The following is a 20,096-nucleotide window of genomic DNA, read 5'->3' as shown; positions in this document are numbered from 1 at the left end:
CATCATTCCATATTAAACACACAGATATTAAGGGTTCCTGCTTAGGGATCAATACTGGATGTATCTCAAGAGGGGTTAGCACCCGAGATTAGGGAATTACTCCATTCAACCATGCTCCAAACAACCTGGAAGTTAAGCTGTGCATATTCACTGCATGAGACCCATGGGGCAGCTCAATGGCTTAACCACGCCTCCTCCTGCGGTTTCCAAGTTTCTTCCAGGACAGACTCCTTTTCCCCTTGTAACTGAGGGGCTTTGCTCAGACCTGCTGAACAGCCTAACCTTTCCCCAAATACGAGAGCTTTACAATGGATGGTGAAGCTTGAGCACTCACTGAGAGCAGCTTTCAAACTACATTCTCGCGTAAGGGTTTGAGACCTATACTGTACTGTTACATCATCTAGCAGCTAGATTCTAGCCAAGTACCAGAGCAAGCCAAACCACACATGCAGCCAATCAACAGCAGGGATTTCAAACACAGGCCAGCTGTTCACGTAGGGGAGAAAGTCACAAGCTTCTGCAGGAAATTCTCAAATCAATTTGAGAATTCTGGCCAGTCCATACACAGAGTGATGAAACTGCACAAGTTACATGCTAGAGACGACTGGCCTGGATCAGCTTCCAAGACTGTGGCTGGGGTGCCCTCTGCTGAATAATTCTGCAAAAGCTTGCTGGGACTGGCTAAACTGACACTGTCTGGCAGATCGCATATTTGGATAATGATGCCACTTTGCCAGAGAAACTGCAGAGCCGACCGTCACAGTTCAGGGCCACTGCACCTGTATTTCCCTGCTGTGTTCCAGCAAAGGCACCCACTCTTGGCTTCCAGCTCCTCAATGGTTGCCTCTCCTAGATGGAAATCCACGACTCTCCCCCTTCTGACCGGGGTATTTCCAGGCAGCACCATTCCCTGGCCTTCACTGTGTTACCCCATCAAAGACAGTCCATCTAAACAGACCTGCCTGCTCTCTCTTCAGAGACAGCTAACAGTGTAATTGGTACAGTTACAAGCACCACATAGGTCTCTCTATGCAAGCCTACTGTATTCCTAAGCAATACAGAGAAACAATAACAATAGTGAAAGAACCCACACATATGCTAATAAGCTTACCAGGGGACCCCCCCACCCCCAAATCCCAACATGGATTCTGGCAGGAGCAGTCCTCCTTTAAATCCTAACACAGGGAATTCTTTGTGTTCACAGCCTCAGCTCAGAACAAGCACACCCATAACACCTTCCGTTTTGCCCTTTATACAGGTTTGGAAACTCCAGACCAAAGACCCCTGTAGCAGGTAATTAGCATACAATGGATCCTTCTCCCCAGGCCTCATCTTCAAAAGGTTGCCTTGGAGGAGAGAATGTGCATTTCCCTCACCCCAAGGTATTTCCTACAAAATCCACTTCACACGTATTGTCCCCAGAGGGCATTAGTCTCCTCTCCCTTCTAAAGAAGTCCCCACCAATCTCACAAATAGTTGCATTTCCAATACAATATCCCCCAAAGGTACTAACCCTAAGTAGGGTTTAACTTCATTCAATAAAGTTCGTTGGGGGTGTTGTCAGCATGTCACACCGACACCCACCTTCGCTCTCTGGGAATGGAACAAGGAATTGAGGTTAGTTTAGGACCTTCTATTGCGTCTTCCTCATTTCGATCTGCCACCATACTCTCAGACAGCAATCACCCAACAAAAACACACCACTAGCCCCCAAGGAAAACCCTACGCAGAGGTTCAGGCATAGGGTTAGCCATACTGAAAATGGAGTTTAATCAAGCAAGGACCTGATTCTCATGGACATACACCGTTTGAAACAAACACTTGACCACCAAATATTGACCTGGGCTCTCCCCACTGCAGGAGAGATTAAAGCTGCCTCATCCCTAGGAAAAGAAAGGCTGCCCCGCCCCTTACATTATTCATTCCAAGCAAACCCCTGCCCAGCCTCCTACATCTCCCTCCTCAGCTCAAGCAGCCTTACAGCACACTGATAGCACAGTGCTCAGGAATGGGCTGATGCTAACACTGCTTTGAGCCAAACAGATGTAGTGTGATGGGGATATCCAGAATGTTCCATTTCCCAGCAGTTCATGTTAGATGTTCAGGAACAGCAAGACTAAAAAGGAACCTACACACTTGACTCGTATGCTGCCATTACTGTGGTTAAGTAATAGAATACGACGAGACTGGTGGTTGTTTTCTTGCAGTACAAGGTCAAGGGGACCACCTAACCACCGCCAGTGCAGAAGCCTCCAGACACTCACTCCATTGCAGCCGATGCTGTCGTATTTTTGATCAAGAAAGGGAGGGAAAAGCAATGCCCCTAAAAACTCAAGAATGCTGACAGAATTGGAAACCGCCTTTCAAACTATCTGCTGCTGCTCTTCATTTTCCTGCAGTGCCACTCACACTGGGTAGCTCACCAGCTTCCTAGCGCCCAATTCCTCCTACAGTAACTGCATGGACAGAAACCAGGACTGAAAGGGAAAACAAGAGTCTTAATCACACGGCTCAGTTCAGAGTCCTGTGGACCTTGTGCTCACTTTAACTTGGGATGTTCACGGGTGGTTTTAAAAAAAGTCAATCCCACCAAAGCAGCTCAAAGAACTGGAGCATCAGAGAAGCAACGATATTACACTGGGAGTTGTGATCTCTAATAGCTGTGTGCATGAGAGATTCTTGATATTTTCATCGAGTTGAGCTCTTCCTTACCAGGCTACAAAAGGAGAGAAGTTACTCAGGACTTCCTACACTAAAATCAGTTTATTTTTGCAGTATCTTTTAGTATAAAATACATTTTGGACCATCACGACTGTGCCTTGCACAAGAAGGGACTTACTAGAAAGTGATTCTACAAAGTGTCCTTGAAATGTATGCTCATGCGGAACAGAAAATGCAAAAGTAGGGAGAAGAAAGCACAGGGCTCAGTGTGCTTCACCAAGAGCCTCAGAGGTGCCAAATCCTCCAACCAGAGAAAGTTACAGCAGCCCTTGACGTTTCAAGTCTTCATAAGTCTTTTTATTCACCACATTCCCACTGGAATCCTCATATTCCTCCTAGAAGGGAAGCGAGAAAATTGGTAGTATCTGGGCACGGCATGAAATAAGAATGGGAGAGTGTAACAGTAACTGAGGTTTAGCTCCACCAACAGCAGCCAGTCAGCCCCTCAAACTAAAACAGACTAAGATCCCCCCTTCTGCACATCTCCACACGGGGTCTCTCAGCGGACTCCCAGAGAAGGATAAATATTGGTTTGCAATGAGGACTGAGCTGGAGCATGCTCAGTTGTTACACTGCCTGCCGCTGTCCACTCTATCACAGCTTAGCTAAACTCAGCAGGACAATGGCAAATTCTGTAATAAACTGGATTTCACACTGCATTGTACGCTCATTCTATAAACAGTCTGCTCCATCATGGTAGGTCCCCTGGGCTACAATGGAAGGGTCTTATTTACAATTTTAACAGAATGACTATGGAATCTCTCACCATTTAGATTAAAGATACCTCACTCCCCCCCCCCCCCCCCCGCCTTTCCAAACAGGAAGAGTTTGGACACTGCAGAGGAACGCTCTGAAGATGCCTAGACAGAGAGAAGGGCTGGTGTCATACTAATGAGCAATACAGTCCCAGCCAGGCATGTGCAGCTCGACACAGTTCCACCAACAGGAGCTCGGTTACAAGCGGGGGGGGGGGGGGGGGGGGTCTCCAAACATACTCCCCGGCATTCAACAGATTCCCAGGGAACTGGTACCTCTTTTGCTGGGGCTAGAGGTTATGCAGGGTAACAAGAGAGATTCAGCCAAACAGTAATGGCAACACCTGAACACCGATCCTCAGCTCACCTCTGTGTCAGGCTGCCATCTCTCCGAAGCTTTCTGCTGCTTCAGCTTTGCCCACACTGCGAATACAAAGTAACACTGGATCAGAATGCCATTTCCCTTAGTCTAGCGCTGTATGTACACTGCTGGCTCTTGAAACACACTCCCCTCAGCATCACTGGCTGACACGGATTGCACAGATTACTCAACAAGAGAAGCTGGCCATGACAGCCAGGTAGATACCCGAGCAGCAAAGAGCCTCAGACAGGGCTGATGGTTAATATAAGACACTATGCTTATCTGACATAGTGGGCTTCTTAAAAGAGTTGCACTAAATGTGCTTTAAGTTGCATCCTAAGGAGTTTGTACTGTGTGCAGCATTTCACATCTGGTGTAAAACAAGCTGCACTTCAATGTCAGCTCACCAGACCCACTGCAGACACCCCTCCCAACCCTGCAGCGCTCAGTGACACTGCAACCACTCCCCTTAGAAGCAGGAGGCAAGTCTGCCTCAAGCCAGCTGGTACGGAAGCTCTTAAGGGAAGGGAGGCCAGCAAGCTGAAGTAGCAAGTGCAAGGGAGAGAGTTTTGATTGGATGAGCTGACAAGCCAGCTTAGAGAGGAAGGGAAATAAAGGGAACCCTAGTTCAGCTGCACTGAACCAGAGCCAGAATGTTTCATGGGCGCCTGTTCCAGGGGTGTTCTCACATTTCTTGGTGGCCTCAGAGCGCAGCCGCCAACTCTTGCTGGTGGCCACTCTGACAATTTTTCCTAAAATACTTAATTAACTTTAGGAAAAACAAATAAATATGCGCCTATACATGTCCAAATCACTGTAAAGATTGGTTGGTTGATTTGCTTTGCAGATTCAATAATAAAAATAATGCACAGTTGTCTCTATTCTTACTGGACCTAAACAGAATATAAACGCAATTAAGGTGCTTTGCACATTCTTGTCTTTTTGTTGTTGTTGTTGTTGTTGTTGTGTTGCTTTTGCTTTTTGGCTGCTTTTTTTTTTTTTTTAAATAAAAGATTTGCTAGCTAATAAGCCTGCTGCAGTGAAAAGTGATATTTGTATGTTTGTTAATAATCACAGCAGACTTACTAGCTAGCTGGGAGGCTGTGAAAAGTGATATTAACAAACATACAAATTACAAATATCAATTTTCACAGCAGACTTACTGAGCTCTGGCAAGCCAGGGGAATTAAACCCTGGATAGGGAGGTGGGTAGGGAGACAGTGGGGGCCAGTGGCGATGCGGGAGGGTGGTGAGCTGAGGGCTGGCACCCGCTGCCACACAGCCAGGGCCGGAGCCTGCCACCCACCACCCCAGAGCTGTAGCCCAAAGCCCTAGCCTCACTGCCCCAGGGAAGGTGGGGAACTCACGGGCCACCTGCTTTTCTGGCATTTGTGGCTCCAGAGTGGGGCAGGGCCCAACCCCTGCTGGTGGCCCTGGGGGAGGTTTCACTGCTTCCCTCCACCCCCCCACCCACCCCCAGTCACTGCCCTGGAGGCTGTGGCCGCAAGAAAAGCCCCTGGTGGCCGCATCTGAGAAATACTGACTTAGACTATGTTTACACAGCAGCAGGTAGGTGCAACTCTCAAGTGAGTGCACTAAAATAGGAGGGTGGCTGCAGTGGCTGGGCCAAGCTAACAGATGTACGTCTATCTGAGCTGGGAAGTGCACTGCCCAGCTGCTGTATAGACACAGCCTTAACAGCAAAATTAAACTCCTCTTTCTGGGCTTTACTGCTGTGCCCAGGCAGAGATTCTATCCGACTCTCCCTTCCTACTCCAGAATTGCCAGAGCAAGAGGTGACACAGTTGGCTCACTCTTGCTTCCAGAGCGAAGACAGTCAATCTCTGCATCTCTCGGTTGTGGCCAGGCAACTTTGTGCTGGCTGCTGCCCTCAGCAGGTACGTGCCCAGAGCAGAAGCTTTGCATTCTGGCGTTGACTGAAGTACCCAAAGCCAACATCATTAAGTTATGGCCAGTTAAAATGCTAACGCTTCATGCTGGTAACAGGATTGCCCTGGCTGAATTTCATCAGGTCTTTCCCTTCTCCCTCCTCACCATGGAGACACAAAGGAAGAATTTCCTGAATTTCAACTGAGTGTAACCAGCCTCTTGATTATCTGAAGGAGATTCGTGTCCCCTAATTGCAATTGGATGATTTAGGTTCCACCATATAAAGAGTTACACCCCCCAGTGAGAACATTGCCAATGAAGAGGCATTCAGCCAGCAATCACAGCAGGCAACAGACCCACATGTGCCCAAAAGAACAGCACAGACTCAGAATAGTTCTGAATAGAGACATGCCAACATCACTTACAAGAGACTGCATCTTCAATCTGTGTGACATTAGCAAAATGAGCTGTGTTGGGAATGCCCAGGCATCTCATCCCATGAGCATGACGCCACTCCTGGAGGCAGAGCAGAAAGATCAGTATACAGGAGAGAGTTTTATATATAGCCCACAAAGTCACAGCCTCACTGTTAAAGTAAGTCAAACCTGTCTGAAAACATTAACAAATTAATGCCCAAAGGGGACTAGAACAGAAAGAAAACAAGAGGAAAAACTATTTCTATCCATATTTTCCAGTTTGTTTCCTTTGACTATATACAAGATTCTGTCAGTTTCCCTTTTATGCGGGCTTTTCACACACCAATACAAGAAAAAAAGTTTCATTAAAAAAAGGAAAATGTGATTGTAAATCCATAAAGATTAGTAATGGCAGTACTTGAAGCGACTTTTAAACTAATTTTTTTAAACTGACTACACATTTCAAGTTAATGGTGTCTAATCCGCTTATGAGAATTTCATAGTATCAAATCTTAGAACTAAGCTATGATCCTAGAGTACAACAACAACAGTTTAAAAGCAGTTTGTGATTCCACGCGGCTGGGCGCCCCCGGAGTGCAATAACAGTATTCACATACTTGGGCAAGGCTGGTTTTCAGTGGAAAGACTGTAGGGTTCGGACAAAAGTTCATTGAGAAGCAGGAGTGGGGACTCCCCTACTGTATAAAGTGCAACACACGCAGCGCTATAAACCCCTGAGCACCTTCGCACAACGTTCACTTTCATTTAAATGGCACATTCACAATCAAGGGTTCTCATCACAGGGTGCAGAAGTGCAGGGTTAAAAACATGCCTTTTTAGGGGCATTATAATTAAACCATTATTAACCCCAAGGAGAGAAGCAGCATCCAGAAATAGCATCTCACAGGTTTCAGTGTAGGATTCTCCTAGTGCTCAGAATCTCAGTACTAACACAACTAGAATCCACTTACATATATATCCCTTGAAAGACCAGTTTGCTCCTAGGTACATTTTAAAAGCTATTAAAATCTGTTACTTAGCTTTGGGTTTTATGGAACTTGTTTCCTCTATCAGCTTTGACAGAGAGCTTTACAGTAAGGTGTTTGTCAACATACTGCCAGTATCTAAAGCGGTAGCTACCAGGGCCTCAGCAACAGCTCAGGCACTGCTAGACATTGGAATCGGGGTACCTGAGGAGGGAGACCCTACAACCACCAGGGGCAAATGGCACCTGAGTGCCTCTTCAAATGGTACAGCCCTGCAGTCTCGGCACCACGCATGGGCCCACCTCCTGGGACAGGATTTAAACACGCCCTTCCGGCCCAGAGGTGACAGCTCCAATCACCAAGGCTCCATCCTTTAGTTACATATAACTAGGATTACCTCAAAATCGACTGATGGGCTAATGCCAAAGCGTTACTTACCGCGAAGTGCCGCTGGAAAGCTTTGGGCCCTCGGTAGGTGTAGTTACCGCAAATCTCACAGTTGTAGTTGATGTTCAAACCATGCAGTTTATATAACCAATAGGGGATAGGCTGAAAAACAAGCCAGGCAAAGCTTAGGTCAGATTGCAAGACAGGTGGTTTGGATGCAGTCAAAGATCTCTGCTCTGGAGTGCCTGGGGAGCCAGTCTCACCTTGCCATCCCAGCCAAGAGGCAGATTTTTAGGGTTGTAAATTATTTCATTCTCTTCATCTTCACTTTCACTCTCACTGATCTGCTCCTCCTCTTCCTCCTCTCTCTCTTCCCCTGTGCGTGCTTGTTTACGCTGCACGTTCTCATGGGTGAGATGTCTCTGTTCCTATGATGCAGGAAAGCACGCAGGCATGAAGTTATGCATGAAGCCAAAGACGGCAGCATATGTGGCAACAAACAAACAAACCAAAAAACGTGTGGGGGAAATCACAGGCGTATTCACCCTTCTTGTGTTAAATCCCCTCCACTGGCTTCATTAGTGGCTGTGCCACAACACTGCATTGATTTGTCCGCAGTCGAACAAGAGAACTCCACCCTGTTTTGCTCAGCCCAACAGTCTGAAAGGTCGCTGGGTATAATGCAGTTCTCACCAAGAGAAGATAGCGGAAAGCTTTAATTACAATCACTTCCAAGCTACTTGGCAATGGTGGCAATCAGCCTTCTAAGAGTGACCACTGAAAACTGTGACAAGAACATGAAGCCGAATGAAGGCAGCACTCACAGGGGCTTGCTGTCTCTGGTGGTTAGATGTAAAATCTAAGTTCTACCACAGGGGTCGGCAACCTTTCAGAAGTGGTGTGCCAAGTCTTTATTTATTCACTCGAATTTAAGGTTTCGCGTGCCAGTAATACATTTTAACGTTTTTAGAAGTTCTCTTTCTCTAAGTCTATAATATATAACTAAACTATTGTTGTATGTAAAGTAAATAAGGTTTTTAAAATGTTTAAGAAGCTTCATTTAAAATTAAATTAAAATGCAGAGCCCCCCTGACCGGTGGCCAGGACCCGGGCAGTGTGAGTGCCGCTGAAAATCAGCTCGCGTGCCGCCTTCGGCACGCGTGCCATAGGTTGCCTATCCCTGTTCTACAAGGAGAAAAGGCTGCCCCAAGGGCACTCATGACTGTCCTGTCTGGGTTACAAAGACTCACGATTCACAAGAGAGGCAGACCCAATCCTCAGCACCATTGTTGTAGGAGATGGATTCTTAACTAGAAGCTGACAGGTTAACAAACAGGAATAAGCAATTCCAACCCCCTGCCTTAAACATCTCCAGGTTTGTACAGCACCAAACATAAAATAACCCTTCTGTACATGGTGTTTAAGAAAGGATGAGATTGAAGACATGAATGAGCTTGCAACAACTTTTGAAGGCACTGCATCTGTAAAACTCAAAAAAGGTAAAAAGTAAAAACCTTACCCCAAGAATTTCTACATACTCGTAGACCTGAGCTTCCAGGAACGCAAGGTCTTTGTTCCTCTCTGTGTCCCTGGAAATACAAAGGGGAACTTGTGAAATCCTTTTCAAGCACTGCAAATGCTGTCCATGCACCCGGTTTCTAAAGATACATTTGATTTGTAGCTACTAAGAAAGTGGGAAAACAAATATCAACCACTCCGTGTAGCCTCTGCTGCACATGTACTGATCAGTCAGGCTAGACACACTGACCAGCTCACTCAGTCATTTGGCCCCAATATGCAGAGCATCCTAATGCTCCAGGAACATCTCAGCTCTGCCATTGGGGCAATAATGAAGGAGATAACCAGCCAAGCAGAAAACTTTTAGTCTAAGCGAAGGGCCAACCTGGGTATGAAACTTTAGGGGACTCACCTTTTGCTTCCTTTTGTCTTTGGATTCTTGGCAAACAAGGAAGAATCAAGGGCTTCCAAGGATTTGCCTTTTGTGCTGAACAGCCTCTGAGCACGCTCTTCCAGAGTGCTGGGGGAAAATAGGGAAGAAGGTGAATCTAGGGTATAGGGTTATTTTTTAAGTAGATTGGTTTGTGCTCACATAATTATGTTTTTAATTACATTATAAATTAAATCATTCAGAGGTCCTGAGATTATAAGAATAAGCATCACGTTGAGGAACATGGCTTAGGCACTGCTTTTGCATCAGGCTCTTGAGGTCCTACTATTCCGCATTATGTATTAGTCCATTATGAACCTCAGACTTCAGAGCAAAGTATGTGATAAGAATTCCTTGCGATACTTTCAGCGTTGTCTTGTATAAGAATTATTACACAGATCTTTGGAAAACAAACCGACGTCCAATGCAGAAATGTGAGACAAACAGCTCAATAACTGAAACAAATCTAGCAAAAAGCCACAGCTTCTTACCCGCCGCATTTCAGACCCAAAGCCAGTAAAGCAGATTTTAATCTGTCCAGTCCCAGGGAGGCCAATTCCTGTACAATTAAAATAAACCAATGTACATGAGCATTGCTTTCAGGTGTTAACAACAATATGATCCAAGTGTGTCCATTTTAATTCATTAAAAAAAATCCAACATTACTTATGAAAGCACTAAGGTGGCTCTCTTCTACCCAGATCAATGGCATCTATGGCAGGAGCTTGCCCACAGCTACGATGGAGAAAAACGCTTCCAGGTTACTGGTATCTCCAGCGACAGAAAGCAGAGGCCACCTACACAGTGAACTTGCCATTTACAGTGGTTGTGGCCTGAGTCTCTCATTCCCACAAAGAGAATTTTGAAAAAGAACAAGGTGGACGGATCCCAACAAGATTTTCGGTATAAAGTGCTTAACACACAGAGAACATACCTCCCAAGAGGAAAAGGCTGAGAGATCCAGATGGGCTCCGGCATGGGTAAGTGCACTGCTGGTCTCTTTCTGCCAAGAAAAGCCACATAAGTTGCTAGATAGATCTGCAGGACATTACATAACATCTGAGCAGCAATACCAAAATATCCTCCCTGCTTCAAGAACAATGATATCATTAATAATGGGGAGATCTCCGCACTAAACTGAATAAATCAAATACACGGGAAACCTCCAGATAACTGGAAAGACGGACAGAAAACACACTAGCAGTAAGCTGTGTCTACTGTTTTGGGACACAACCAAGCTACACTACACTGTGACACTGTTAACCTTGATGACCATTTTACACACCACAACATTGTACCCAAGCCGTGAGAAATATATCAGCATTTCACATGTGCATAATGATTGCTCACCGGCCAACCAGGGAACGTTCCATTGTCCCACTTCTTCTCAAACTCATTCTGAATCTTCCCAAAAAGTTCATTCTGATCCAGCAGTGGCTTCACCCGATCTGTGTAATCCTGCAGGTACTCAAGAAGCATTTCAAGATACCTGGCAGAGGAAAAGCCAGCTCAGGTAATTTGGTATCAGAGTTTGCGCAAGATGAACACATTAGACATTTTTGCATCATACATACTGAACCGCATCATGGTGACACCCCTTGCCCCACAATTATACAGGGAATATTCCCACTATTTCCTTCCTTCCCAACAAATCTCTCTTCTACTGAACAAGCTCCTGGGTGTTAAGAACACCCTCTGGGTAACAGATTATTTCACCAGAAGCTTCAATCCGAATAAAACTTCATCTGTTTGACTTTTTAGATTACAGGCATGATTCACAGTTGACAAACACAGCACATACAACCTGACAGTCTCACAAACACACATGTAGGTGTAATTTAATTCCGCATCATCTGTTAGTCTTGTAAACAGCAATTCAGTAAGAGATGATTTGTCTGAAATTGAAAAGGCTCAACATTTACACAGAGAAACTTGCCTGCAAAGTGTATGGACTCAAAGAAAAAATAAAAATAAATATCATGAAATAGATGGGGGAAACAACCAGAGAGAACAACATTAGCTGGATGTTTACACTAAAATAATTAGCAATGAGTGTGGACTGTTGATACTTGGCCTTCTCTACACTACAAACATCACCATATTTCTCACATATTTAAGCATACTTGTGGCCCAAACTATTTTATTCCTGCCTTGGCAGATCCCTCCGGTACAGTCATTCCAGAGAGCCACAGATATCTACCAAGGTTAAACCATGGTTCTCTAACACAGATTATTCCAGACACACAAGCCACAGTGCACTACATTCTATCATGGGTCCCAGCCATGGTTCTGTCCATAAGTAGAGAATTTTAGCAAAGTGTTTCCAATAGTGCTACCACCACTTTAATGGCATCAGCAGGAGCCCTAATGTGGGACAAGATTTTGGTGGCTTCTAATATTTTTACCACCATGTCAGTGAACCCTAGTTACACAGCCACGTTTAACCAAGGATTCTTTGAGCATGGATAAAACATTACATTTTCATCATTAACTTGACAAATAGATGGGACAGCTCACACCTCTCAGAGCTATTGTTTCACACTCGGTTGCAAACCCTGCATTAGTTATGTTTGGGCAGTTCTCTTCACAACCATAAAAGCTAAAAGACATAGGATGCAACTTTCAAAAGTGCTCAGCATTGGCCTAAATCCTCTTCAGTTGAAGTCAATGATAAAACTCCCTTTGACTTCAAAGGAGCAGCGAGGCCAAAACTTAAAGCATTTTTGAAAATTCCAAAACACTGACAGCTTAGATCCTGCTGCACATTTCTGAGAGGGTGTGGACTCTGCAGAAAGTCCTTACTTTATGAAACATTAGAACTACATCTAAGGAGTACCCAGTAACATTCCCCCCAGTGAATTTTCATCCTGATTGTGAATGAATGTTTTTCACAAAGCAATCACTCTGTATCTGACCTCTTGGTTCTCCTCCTCAAAGAAACCTGCATAACGCCTTCAAAAGATAAGCCTGGGAGCTTAAATTCATAACTTTTCTAGACACTAAAAATCATGGACTGAATAGAGACACTGGATATATGGCTTATAGATTGTTGTAATAACCCACTAAACCCTCTCTAGCTTTCCATCTCCCTCACCAAACAACTGGAGCGGTATTAACAGGCCACTTCACTGTGAGTGATCCTTGAAATTTGTTAACTACTTATGCAAAACAATCTGTTCCATCTTGTATTTAGCTGTGATGCTAGAGTACCTTTCCCAGGCCTGAAGAAGAGCTCCGTGTGGTTCAAAAGCTTGTCTCTCACCAACAGAAGTCGGTCCAATAGAAGATATTACCTCACCCACACTGTCTCTCTAATATATTGGGACCAACATGGCTACAATAACACTGAATACAACAATGGAAGATATTGAATTGAACATGAAGAAAAAGGAAGCAAAACTTAACAGCAACATCTACTCCCTGAGCAAATGCAAGGAACCTCATCATCCCCAGAAATCTCACCATCACTTACAACTCCATATCTGCTGAATAACTCTGCAGAAGGACTTTGGAAAAACTGAGGAACCATTTACTGCACCTCAGATACTCCAGAAGGGACCCCCTCAAACAAGAATTAATCCCATGCTCCCACATACTGGAAGAAAGAAAAAGAAAAAGAAAAAAAAAAAACCCACCACAGAAAACTTACTTGAAAATCATGCAAGATACTACCAAAAACACCTGGTGGCAGCCATCCACCACAAAAACAAAAAGTGGAACCAACTACAACTCCACCAGAGAAGCAGATCACATTATGGAACTAGGCACCCAAATACCCAAAGAGAACCCGCTTCAATACAAACAAACTCCCCTCCAACTGCACACCCCTAGGTGTCTCCAATCACCCCACACTGGAACCCATACGGTGTATCATCAGTTATTACCCATACTCAATGGGGGCCACATCCTGAAAGAAATATTTCCTAAACCTCCTATTTTGGTCTTCAAACAACCCCCCAACCTCATCATCAGAAGCAAGATCACCACAGACCAGGACACACCAACTCAAAGTGGCACCAGACTCTGCCAGAATAATAGATGCAAAACGTGTAGACATATCTCCACTGCTGCAATGAGCAACACCCCCCACAACACAACTTTCAAGATCCATGGCTTCTACACGTGCCTATCTCCATGTGGTGTACCTTATCCAGTGCACTAAATGCCCCAACAACAACAATTATGTGGGTGAAACCAGACACTCACACAGAAAAATGATAAAAGACAAAAACACACCATGTCATCTGTGGGTGAACACTTTCACAAAGAGATCACTTGTAATCTGACCTCGCAGGATAGGTCCACACAGGGATAAAAGTAGCTGGCCCCAGCCAGCTGACCCAGGCCAGCCACTGGTTTTCTATACCCATGCAGACATACCCTCAGTCCTCTCCTCAAAAGAAATCTGCACAACACCTTCAAAAGACAAGCCTGGGCATTTAAATTCATAAAACTTTGCTAGACACTAAAAATCATAGACTGAATAGACACACTGGATTTATGGTTTATAACAAAAAGCCTATAATCCACTAAACTCCCCTTCACCCCAGGACTGGAGAGGCATTAGCGGGCCACTTAATGTATATTTCAAGGGACCAGTCAAGGTGAACTACTTATGCTAAACAACCTGTTCCACCTTGTACTCAAAGTGTAACAGCTAAATACATTTCCTAGACCTGAAGTCAAGCTCTGTTTATCTCAAAAGCTTGTTTCTCACCAACAGAAGTTGGTCCAATAAAAGATATTACCTCTGCCACCTTGTGTCTCAATGAGCAAACATTTGGGAGGCCGTTGTTTTAGAGTTACAGCAGTGAGATCCTGGTATAAAGACACTCAGCGTACAGACCCTCAGAACAAGAGGTAGCAAGAGACAACAGGCTCCATGCTGATATGTTACCATATTTAAATATTCTGGATACACACAGATTATCTATACTCAGCATTTAACATTGTTTCATACGCTTCACCATGCCAAATTAAAGTACCTTGGCACCCTTCCACTGAAGCATCATCATGTAACTTCTTACAGCAATGACTTAGTTAGTAACAAGAAATACTCCTACACTTTCTCCTGCAACACCAGGGGAACTATATTCCTAGTCTGCTGCAATATCACAGACACAAAGCCCTGAAACCCAGGGTTGCTTCTTCTACAGAGATGAATGAATCCTGCACTTACAGCACAGAATTGGTAATTTGTTTAAAAAATATAAAATCACGAATTTGCATAAGCTTTGCTTGAAAAGCCACAAATCAGAACTGGTTCCAGGCCTTGAATGCACATCACGGAATTTAATTCCTCCTGGACAGCCTGTCATGGATGAAGGGCCCACCTTTTATATTCCGCATTTTTTCTCTCTTTGGGAATATCGAAGAGTTGGTCAAACGTGGATAAGTATGTGATGTAATCCAGTTTCTGAAAATACAGAGGCTGGGAGTCAGATTTTACACACAAAACAACCTGATTAACAATATATCTCCAGTCACCTACAGGACCACAAGAAATGGTATCTTTCCATACCTCCATTCTGGGTTGCAGCATGCCATTTTTTCTCTCTCATGCCACCTTAGAGACCCTGGGCTATTTGGTAACAGAGGGGAAAAAAGGGCACAGCCTCTTTCAAGACCACATCAGTGGAGAGGCCTGTGAGAGCAGCTGTAGATACACCTGCACGAATGGGAGAGCCCAGGAAAGGGTCACTTAGAATTTAAAAATCCTTAACCTGCAGCCTCCAAAAAATAGGCACCCGTGTAACATGTAGGTGGAAATGAACTATTTAAAATTACCTCAGAAATGCTCGGCTCTGACCACTCAATAATAGATATTTGAGTATATCTCCTAAGCAATTATAGCCTCTTACCTCTGATGATTTTAAGTTAATGTACTTGAGGTAACAATCATGAAGATCCAAGTACCGGCCATAACCTTCTTCATCTGTGAACTCCACTAGATCTACAGAAGACACATTATGCAAAGAGCTTTATTAGAAATACTGAAGATCGGAATTACTGCAGAATATTCTCATTTCAAGTATCCCTCTTGTGTTAGAACCATCTCACGTAAGCATAGCTTGTAACTGCAGCTGAATACAAGCTATGCTTACATGAGAGGTTTCTTAGTTTATTATGTTTAGAACCTGCAGAAACATTAACTGCTCCTTTACAGTAATACACTAGATCCACCCTCAAGCGAGAGGCGCTTTCACTGCAGAACATTCCAGAGTGGATAAAATACACATATAGGCATCTGATCTGAGAGTAACTTTCAGAGGGTTATTAAGGAGAGAGATTCAGAGACATGCAAAGCCAACCAGACAACTCACTAACTAAAAACAAGCAAGCATGGCGTTTTTGCTAGATCTAAATTTAAATATGAAACCACGGACTTACTTTGTGCCTCTTCACTGGGGTTCTCTCTGGCTTTCAGCAGTTCCTCAAATTCCACTGACATCGGCACACAGATCTTCGGGAAAGATCAGACATTATAGCAAAAATACACACTCACTGCTGTGATAAAGTCCAGACCAATTAACGTGAAGTCTCATTGACAAATCTGCACTTTCCATAATTAACCTACTGTAGAAGTATTCCCACTGCCAAATCAAAGATCATCTTGTTCCAAACTTTTTGTTTCTGCCATTACATACAACACAAACCGTATTGAGATATTACTGTGTGCATTGTTCAGTTCCTGTTCAACTGCATTTAATCAGTACATATACAAAGTGCACTACATGGAGAACAGTAGATTCCCTAGCCACAGAGTGTGGAAAAGCCAAGGCGCTAGGATCTTTGTAGTTCAGTGCAGAGGCTGCAGGGACAGATATGCAGTCAACTATCAAGCAATTGCCTTGAAATTCCCCTGCATCAACTGGCACTCTGCTGTCTTTGAATTCCAGGGGTTCTCTCACCCATGACTATCCTCTCATTGATGCAGGAACAAATTATGTAGACAATTCCTAAAAATGTCTTCTTCACAGAGGGGAGGAGGACCCTCCACCCCCAAAAAACCACTCTGGCCAGCACATGGAAGGCAATGCTGAATGCCTCCCCAGCAGCAGAGGAGAACACAGCTCCTAAACAGAAAGCACAACATTCATGGGACGATTAGTGTTCTGCACATTTTCTCATTTTTGGGCTGCTCTCTCTCTTTCATGGAATGCCTCTTCTATCACAGGAACTTGGACACAGCCCCTGTTTTAAAACCACCTCTTTCCACTCACTATATTTTAATATTTTGGAATTTATCGTAAATGAAATAGGTTGAGAAGAACCAAACTGATAATGCAAAGCATCCAAGAGCACTCAATACTGTATAGATATACTCCTTGTCACTGTCCTGTGGGTCCACATACCATCTCTCCCATGATGTACAGGGGCACTTACCTCATTTGGGTGCTTCCGGTGAAATTCCTTGATCTGTTTTAGTCTATTATAGAATTCTGCAAACTCATTTGGCCCTGAAATGGCGCTGAGCTCCTCCTTCCGTAACCTGAGGGTCCAGGAGAAACAATTAAAGTCAGATTTTGAGGGTAACAGAGGGCAGGATTAGGATTGTTTATTGCAATTTGTAATATTGTAATTTGAGAGTTTCATTAATGATTCTAGTTCTGATTACACAAGGGTTCCCTAAACTATGGAAAAATCGTTACCCACCCACCAATCTCTCAACCAAAATTACACAGAGATCTCAAACTCAGATAGGTTTAGGATTTTGGGGCTCTGCTCTCCTTCCTACATTCAGGTGCATAGTCCCCAATTACTACCCTTCAAGCCTCTCAGAGTCTCCCACTCAAGTGAGGGTCCCAAGCCAAAAGAGACAACCACCCCTCCTCCCCCCGTTACAATCTACACAGGATTAAATTCAATAGCGAATCTGGGGAGTTGCTTTGACAGTATCAAGCACTGAAATATGATTCCACTGGTACATTTGCTACCATCACCACACACACTCCTTTGCAACTGTTACACGGGCTATATTTACACTACAGACCTTACAGTGGCCCAGTTGCAATGTCTCCCATGTAGCCGCTCTATGCCAACGGGAGAGAGCTCTCCCGTCAACATAATTAAACCACCCCCAATGATACCAGCGCTTTCGTCCCTAAAACTCATGTCAGTCAGGGTATGGTTTTTTCACACCCCAACCGACAAAAATTTTACCAACAAAAGTGCTAGTGTAGACATAGCCATGGAGAAATTTACTGCTGAAGTGTACTGAACCAATAACACCCTTTCTTGTCCCTTATTCTACAGAAGAAGCAACACATAGCAAGTTAAATGTGATTTGCAGGAATCTTTAACCATGGTATGAACTAGGAGTGAAACTCTGCGATCAGTATATTCAGTAGTTTTTGTTGATCCCCCCCTCTGAAAGTTCATTAAACCGACAAATGGGAGTGCAGATAACTCAGCCCTAACTGCTTCTTATTTAATGGAACATTTTAGTGGCAATTTCTTCTCTAACATGATGCTTTGGAAAGCCTACATTTATGGCACAATTATTCTTTCCCTCCCCTTCCCACCCCCACACACTTTGGATCAAATGGTATTTTGCAGCCAAATCTTAAGCCAGCAATAGCTTTATAATGACATGCTGCTCTATGGTACTGGTAAGGTTATGTCAGGACACTCATCAGAAATGTGTCATCAATGGTTTATTTCCAGCACTAGATTTTTCCTCCCAAGTTAAAATCTGGCAAGTGCAATAAAACTCCTGGAAGAAAACTTAAGTTTGCTTTTTGGGGGGGAGGGGGGGGGGAATCTCTATTTTTACAAATGCCATTGCTCTAAATGCTTCACTCTCTTTATACATGGCCTTAAGAAGTGCCATCAAGTCCCTTCTGTGGCTTTGTAAAGCATTACAGATAAGTCTTCGCTGCAATTAAAAACCCGTGACTGGCCTGTGCCAGTTGACTCAGGTTTGCAGGGCTTGGGCAAAGGGGCTGTTTAATTGCTGTGTAGACATACCCTATGTGAAGGCATTTAGCTAGCAGACCTTTCAGTTTATAAAAAGGCCAGATCAAGTCTTTTTGCAGACACTTACCCATCCTTATCATCATACAAGTCTCTCAGATTTCCACTCACTTCCATATACCCCTAAAAAACAAAAACATGTTAGTGTTATGCACGTAACTTTGCTGCAATACAGCACAACATGCAGAGAAGTTAGGAAAAACAAACTGCTTTCTTGGAAGCTTGACAAAGCTTGCTTATGTTTGAAAGGATAATCTCACAAACTTGAGCCAAACAGACCAAGAAATGAAAGAATGCTCACTGAAGAGTCATGAAACATTATAGGGAAATTTAGCAGCTGAAAGTGTTTTCAGGGAAATGTAATAACATGCTACCCAAGTCATTTCATGCTCTTCTGTGAAGTTTTGCTGTTTAATAAATTAGCTAAAATGAAAATAAATAATACTGTGATTTAAAATATACTTAAAGGCTTTTAATGCTAAAACTGATATGTAAATCCATCCAACTCATGCGCCATGTGCCCAAGTTCTGGTAAAAGGTAATGCACATGCATCAAGCATGGTGGAGAACAGACCCTATAACTTCAATGCCAGGTATCTCTGCAGAGTAAATACAGGCACTAGTAAGAGTACACTTTTTAAATTTGCAGACAGAAACAAAACTAGGCAAACTCAGCCTACGAGTTTAACTGTAAGCAATACTCCAGTAAATACTGTTATCAGCTTGCACATGTCTATCGGCTATTGCAGTGCACAAAAGCCATTTTCCTTTGACCTTGTACCCTGCAATTTTAATGTGCTACACTCATCCAGAAATATAGTTTGCGATGTATTGCTTAAGTAATCCACAACACCCCACCATCCTGTGCTCCAGCCCACAAACTTTACGGTACACAGCTGTAAGGTAAAGCAGAGGGGTGATACTCACGTCCTGCATGGTTCGGGTGCGGTGATCAGAGTTAATCTGGTCACGTAACTACAAAACACAGCAGAAAAGAGATTAGCCAGAGTTATTGTCTGAAGTTCAGTTGAGAACAGTCTCTGCTCCGCACAACTGGGGGTCGGGACCCCTCAGGGGGTTGCGAGGTTATTACATGGGGGGGGGTCACAAGCTGTCACCCTCCACCCCAAACCCCGCTTTGCCTCCAGCATTTATAATAGTATTAAATATATTAAAAAGTGTGTTTAATTTATTGGGGGGTCGGACTCAGGGACTTGCTGTGTGAAAGGGGTCGCCAGGGAGACTCGGTCCGTGGGACAAACGCCGCTGTTGGGACATCACAACAGGGCTTATTCTGCCCGCTTCACCCCGCATCGCGCTGGGACGGGAAGCGGCTTCCCATGGAACAGGGCCCAGGAACTGGGGCCCACGAGCCCGGAAGCCGCGCTGCGGGGGGGGGGGGGCTGCCCGGTGCCTGGCGGGGGCGTCCCGTCGCTCCAGGCTCGCCCCCAGGCTAGTCACTGCCCCCCGGGCGCGCTGGGGGTCCCGGCACCGCCCCGCCCAGTCCCGGCCCGCGCCGCACCGTGGATTTCTTAATCAGCATCTCCTTGGCCATCACGTCCATGAGCCGCTCCCGCTCCTCATGGTAGCGCCGCTGCTGCTCCAGGATCGTCTCCATCTTCCCCGCGCGCCCGCCAGCCGGAACCCTCCCTCCCG

At 44.5% G+C, this 20,096-nt stretch overlaps 1 protein-coding gene across 1 annotated transcript; it reads right to left on the bottom strand.

The window, feature by feature from the left end:
- Positions 1-2,752: 2,752 nt before the first annotated feature.
- SF3A3 (splicing factor 3a subunit 3) lies at positions 2,753-20,096 on the bottom strand. The gene is made up of 17 exons (XM_065421657.1): positions 19,963-20,096; positions 19,368-19,415; positions 18,511-18,563; positions 16,851-16,956; positions 15,855-15,927; positions 15,326-15,417; positions 14,798-14,880; positions 10,815-10,953; positions 10,399-10,467; positions 9,956-10,023; positions 9,447-9,554; positions 9,036-9,105; positions 7,780-7,944; positions 7,568-7,678; positions 6,153-6,243; positions 3,844-3,899; positions 2,753-3,056 (listed from the first exon to the last, which is right to left on the bottom strand). Exons 1-17 carry the CDS (start codon positions 20,056-20,058, stop codon positions 2,979-2,981), a joined length of 1,506 nt encoding a protein of 501 aa, XP_065277729.1. The 5' UTR covers positions 20,059-20,096; the 3' UTR covers positions 2,753-2,978.

This window comes from Emys orbicularis, chromosome 23 (genome assembly GCF_028017835.1).
Source record: "Emys orbicularis isolate rEmyOrb1 chromosome 23, rEmyOrb1.hap1, whole genome shotgun sequence".
Taxonomy (NCBI): domain Eukaryota; kingdom Metazoa; phylum Chordata; order Testudines; family Emydidae; genus Emys; species Emys orbicularis.
Note: the sequence above shows the minus strand (reverse complement) of the source record. Positions and strands in the feature narration are given on the sequence as shown.

Bases quoted from the DNA above. Each gene is read 5' to 3' on its own strand.
- SF3A3 (XM_065421657.1), bottom strand. From the start codon at position 20,058: ATGGAGACGATCCTGGAGCAGCAGCGGCGCTACCATGAGGAGCGGGAG. The intron at 18,564-19,367 runs GTGAGTATCACC...TTTGTTTTTTAG, and splicing joins GCACCCGAACCATGCAGGAC to GGGTATATGGAAGTGAGTGG. The intron at 10,468-10,814 runs GTGAGCAATCAT...TTTTCTTGGCAG, and splicing joins GAACGTTCCCTGGTTGGCCG to AAAGAGACCAGCAGTGCACT.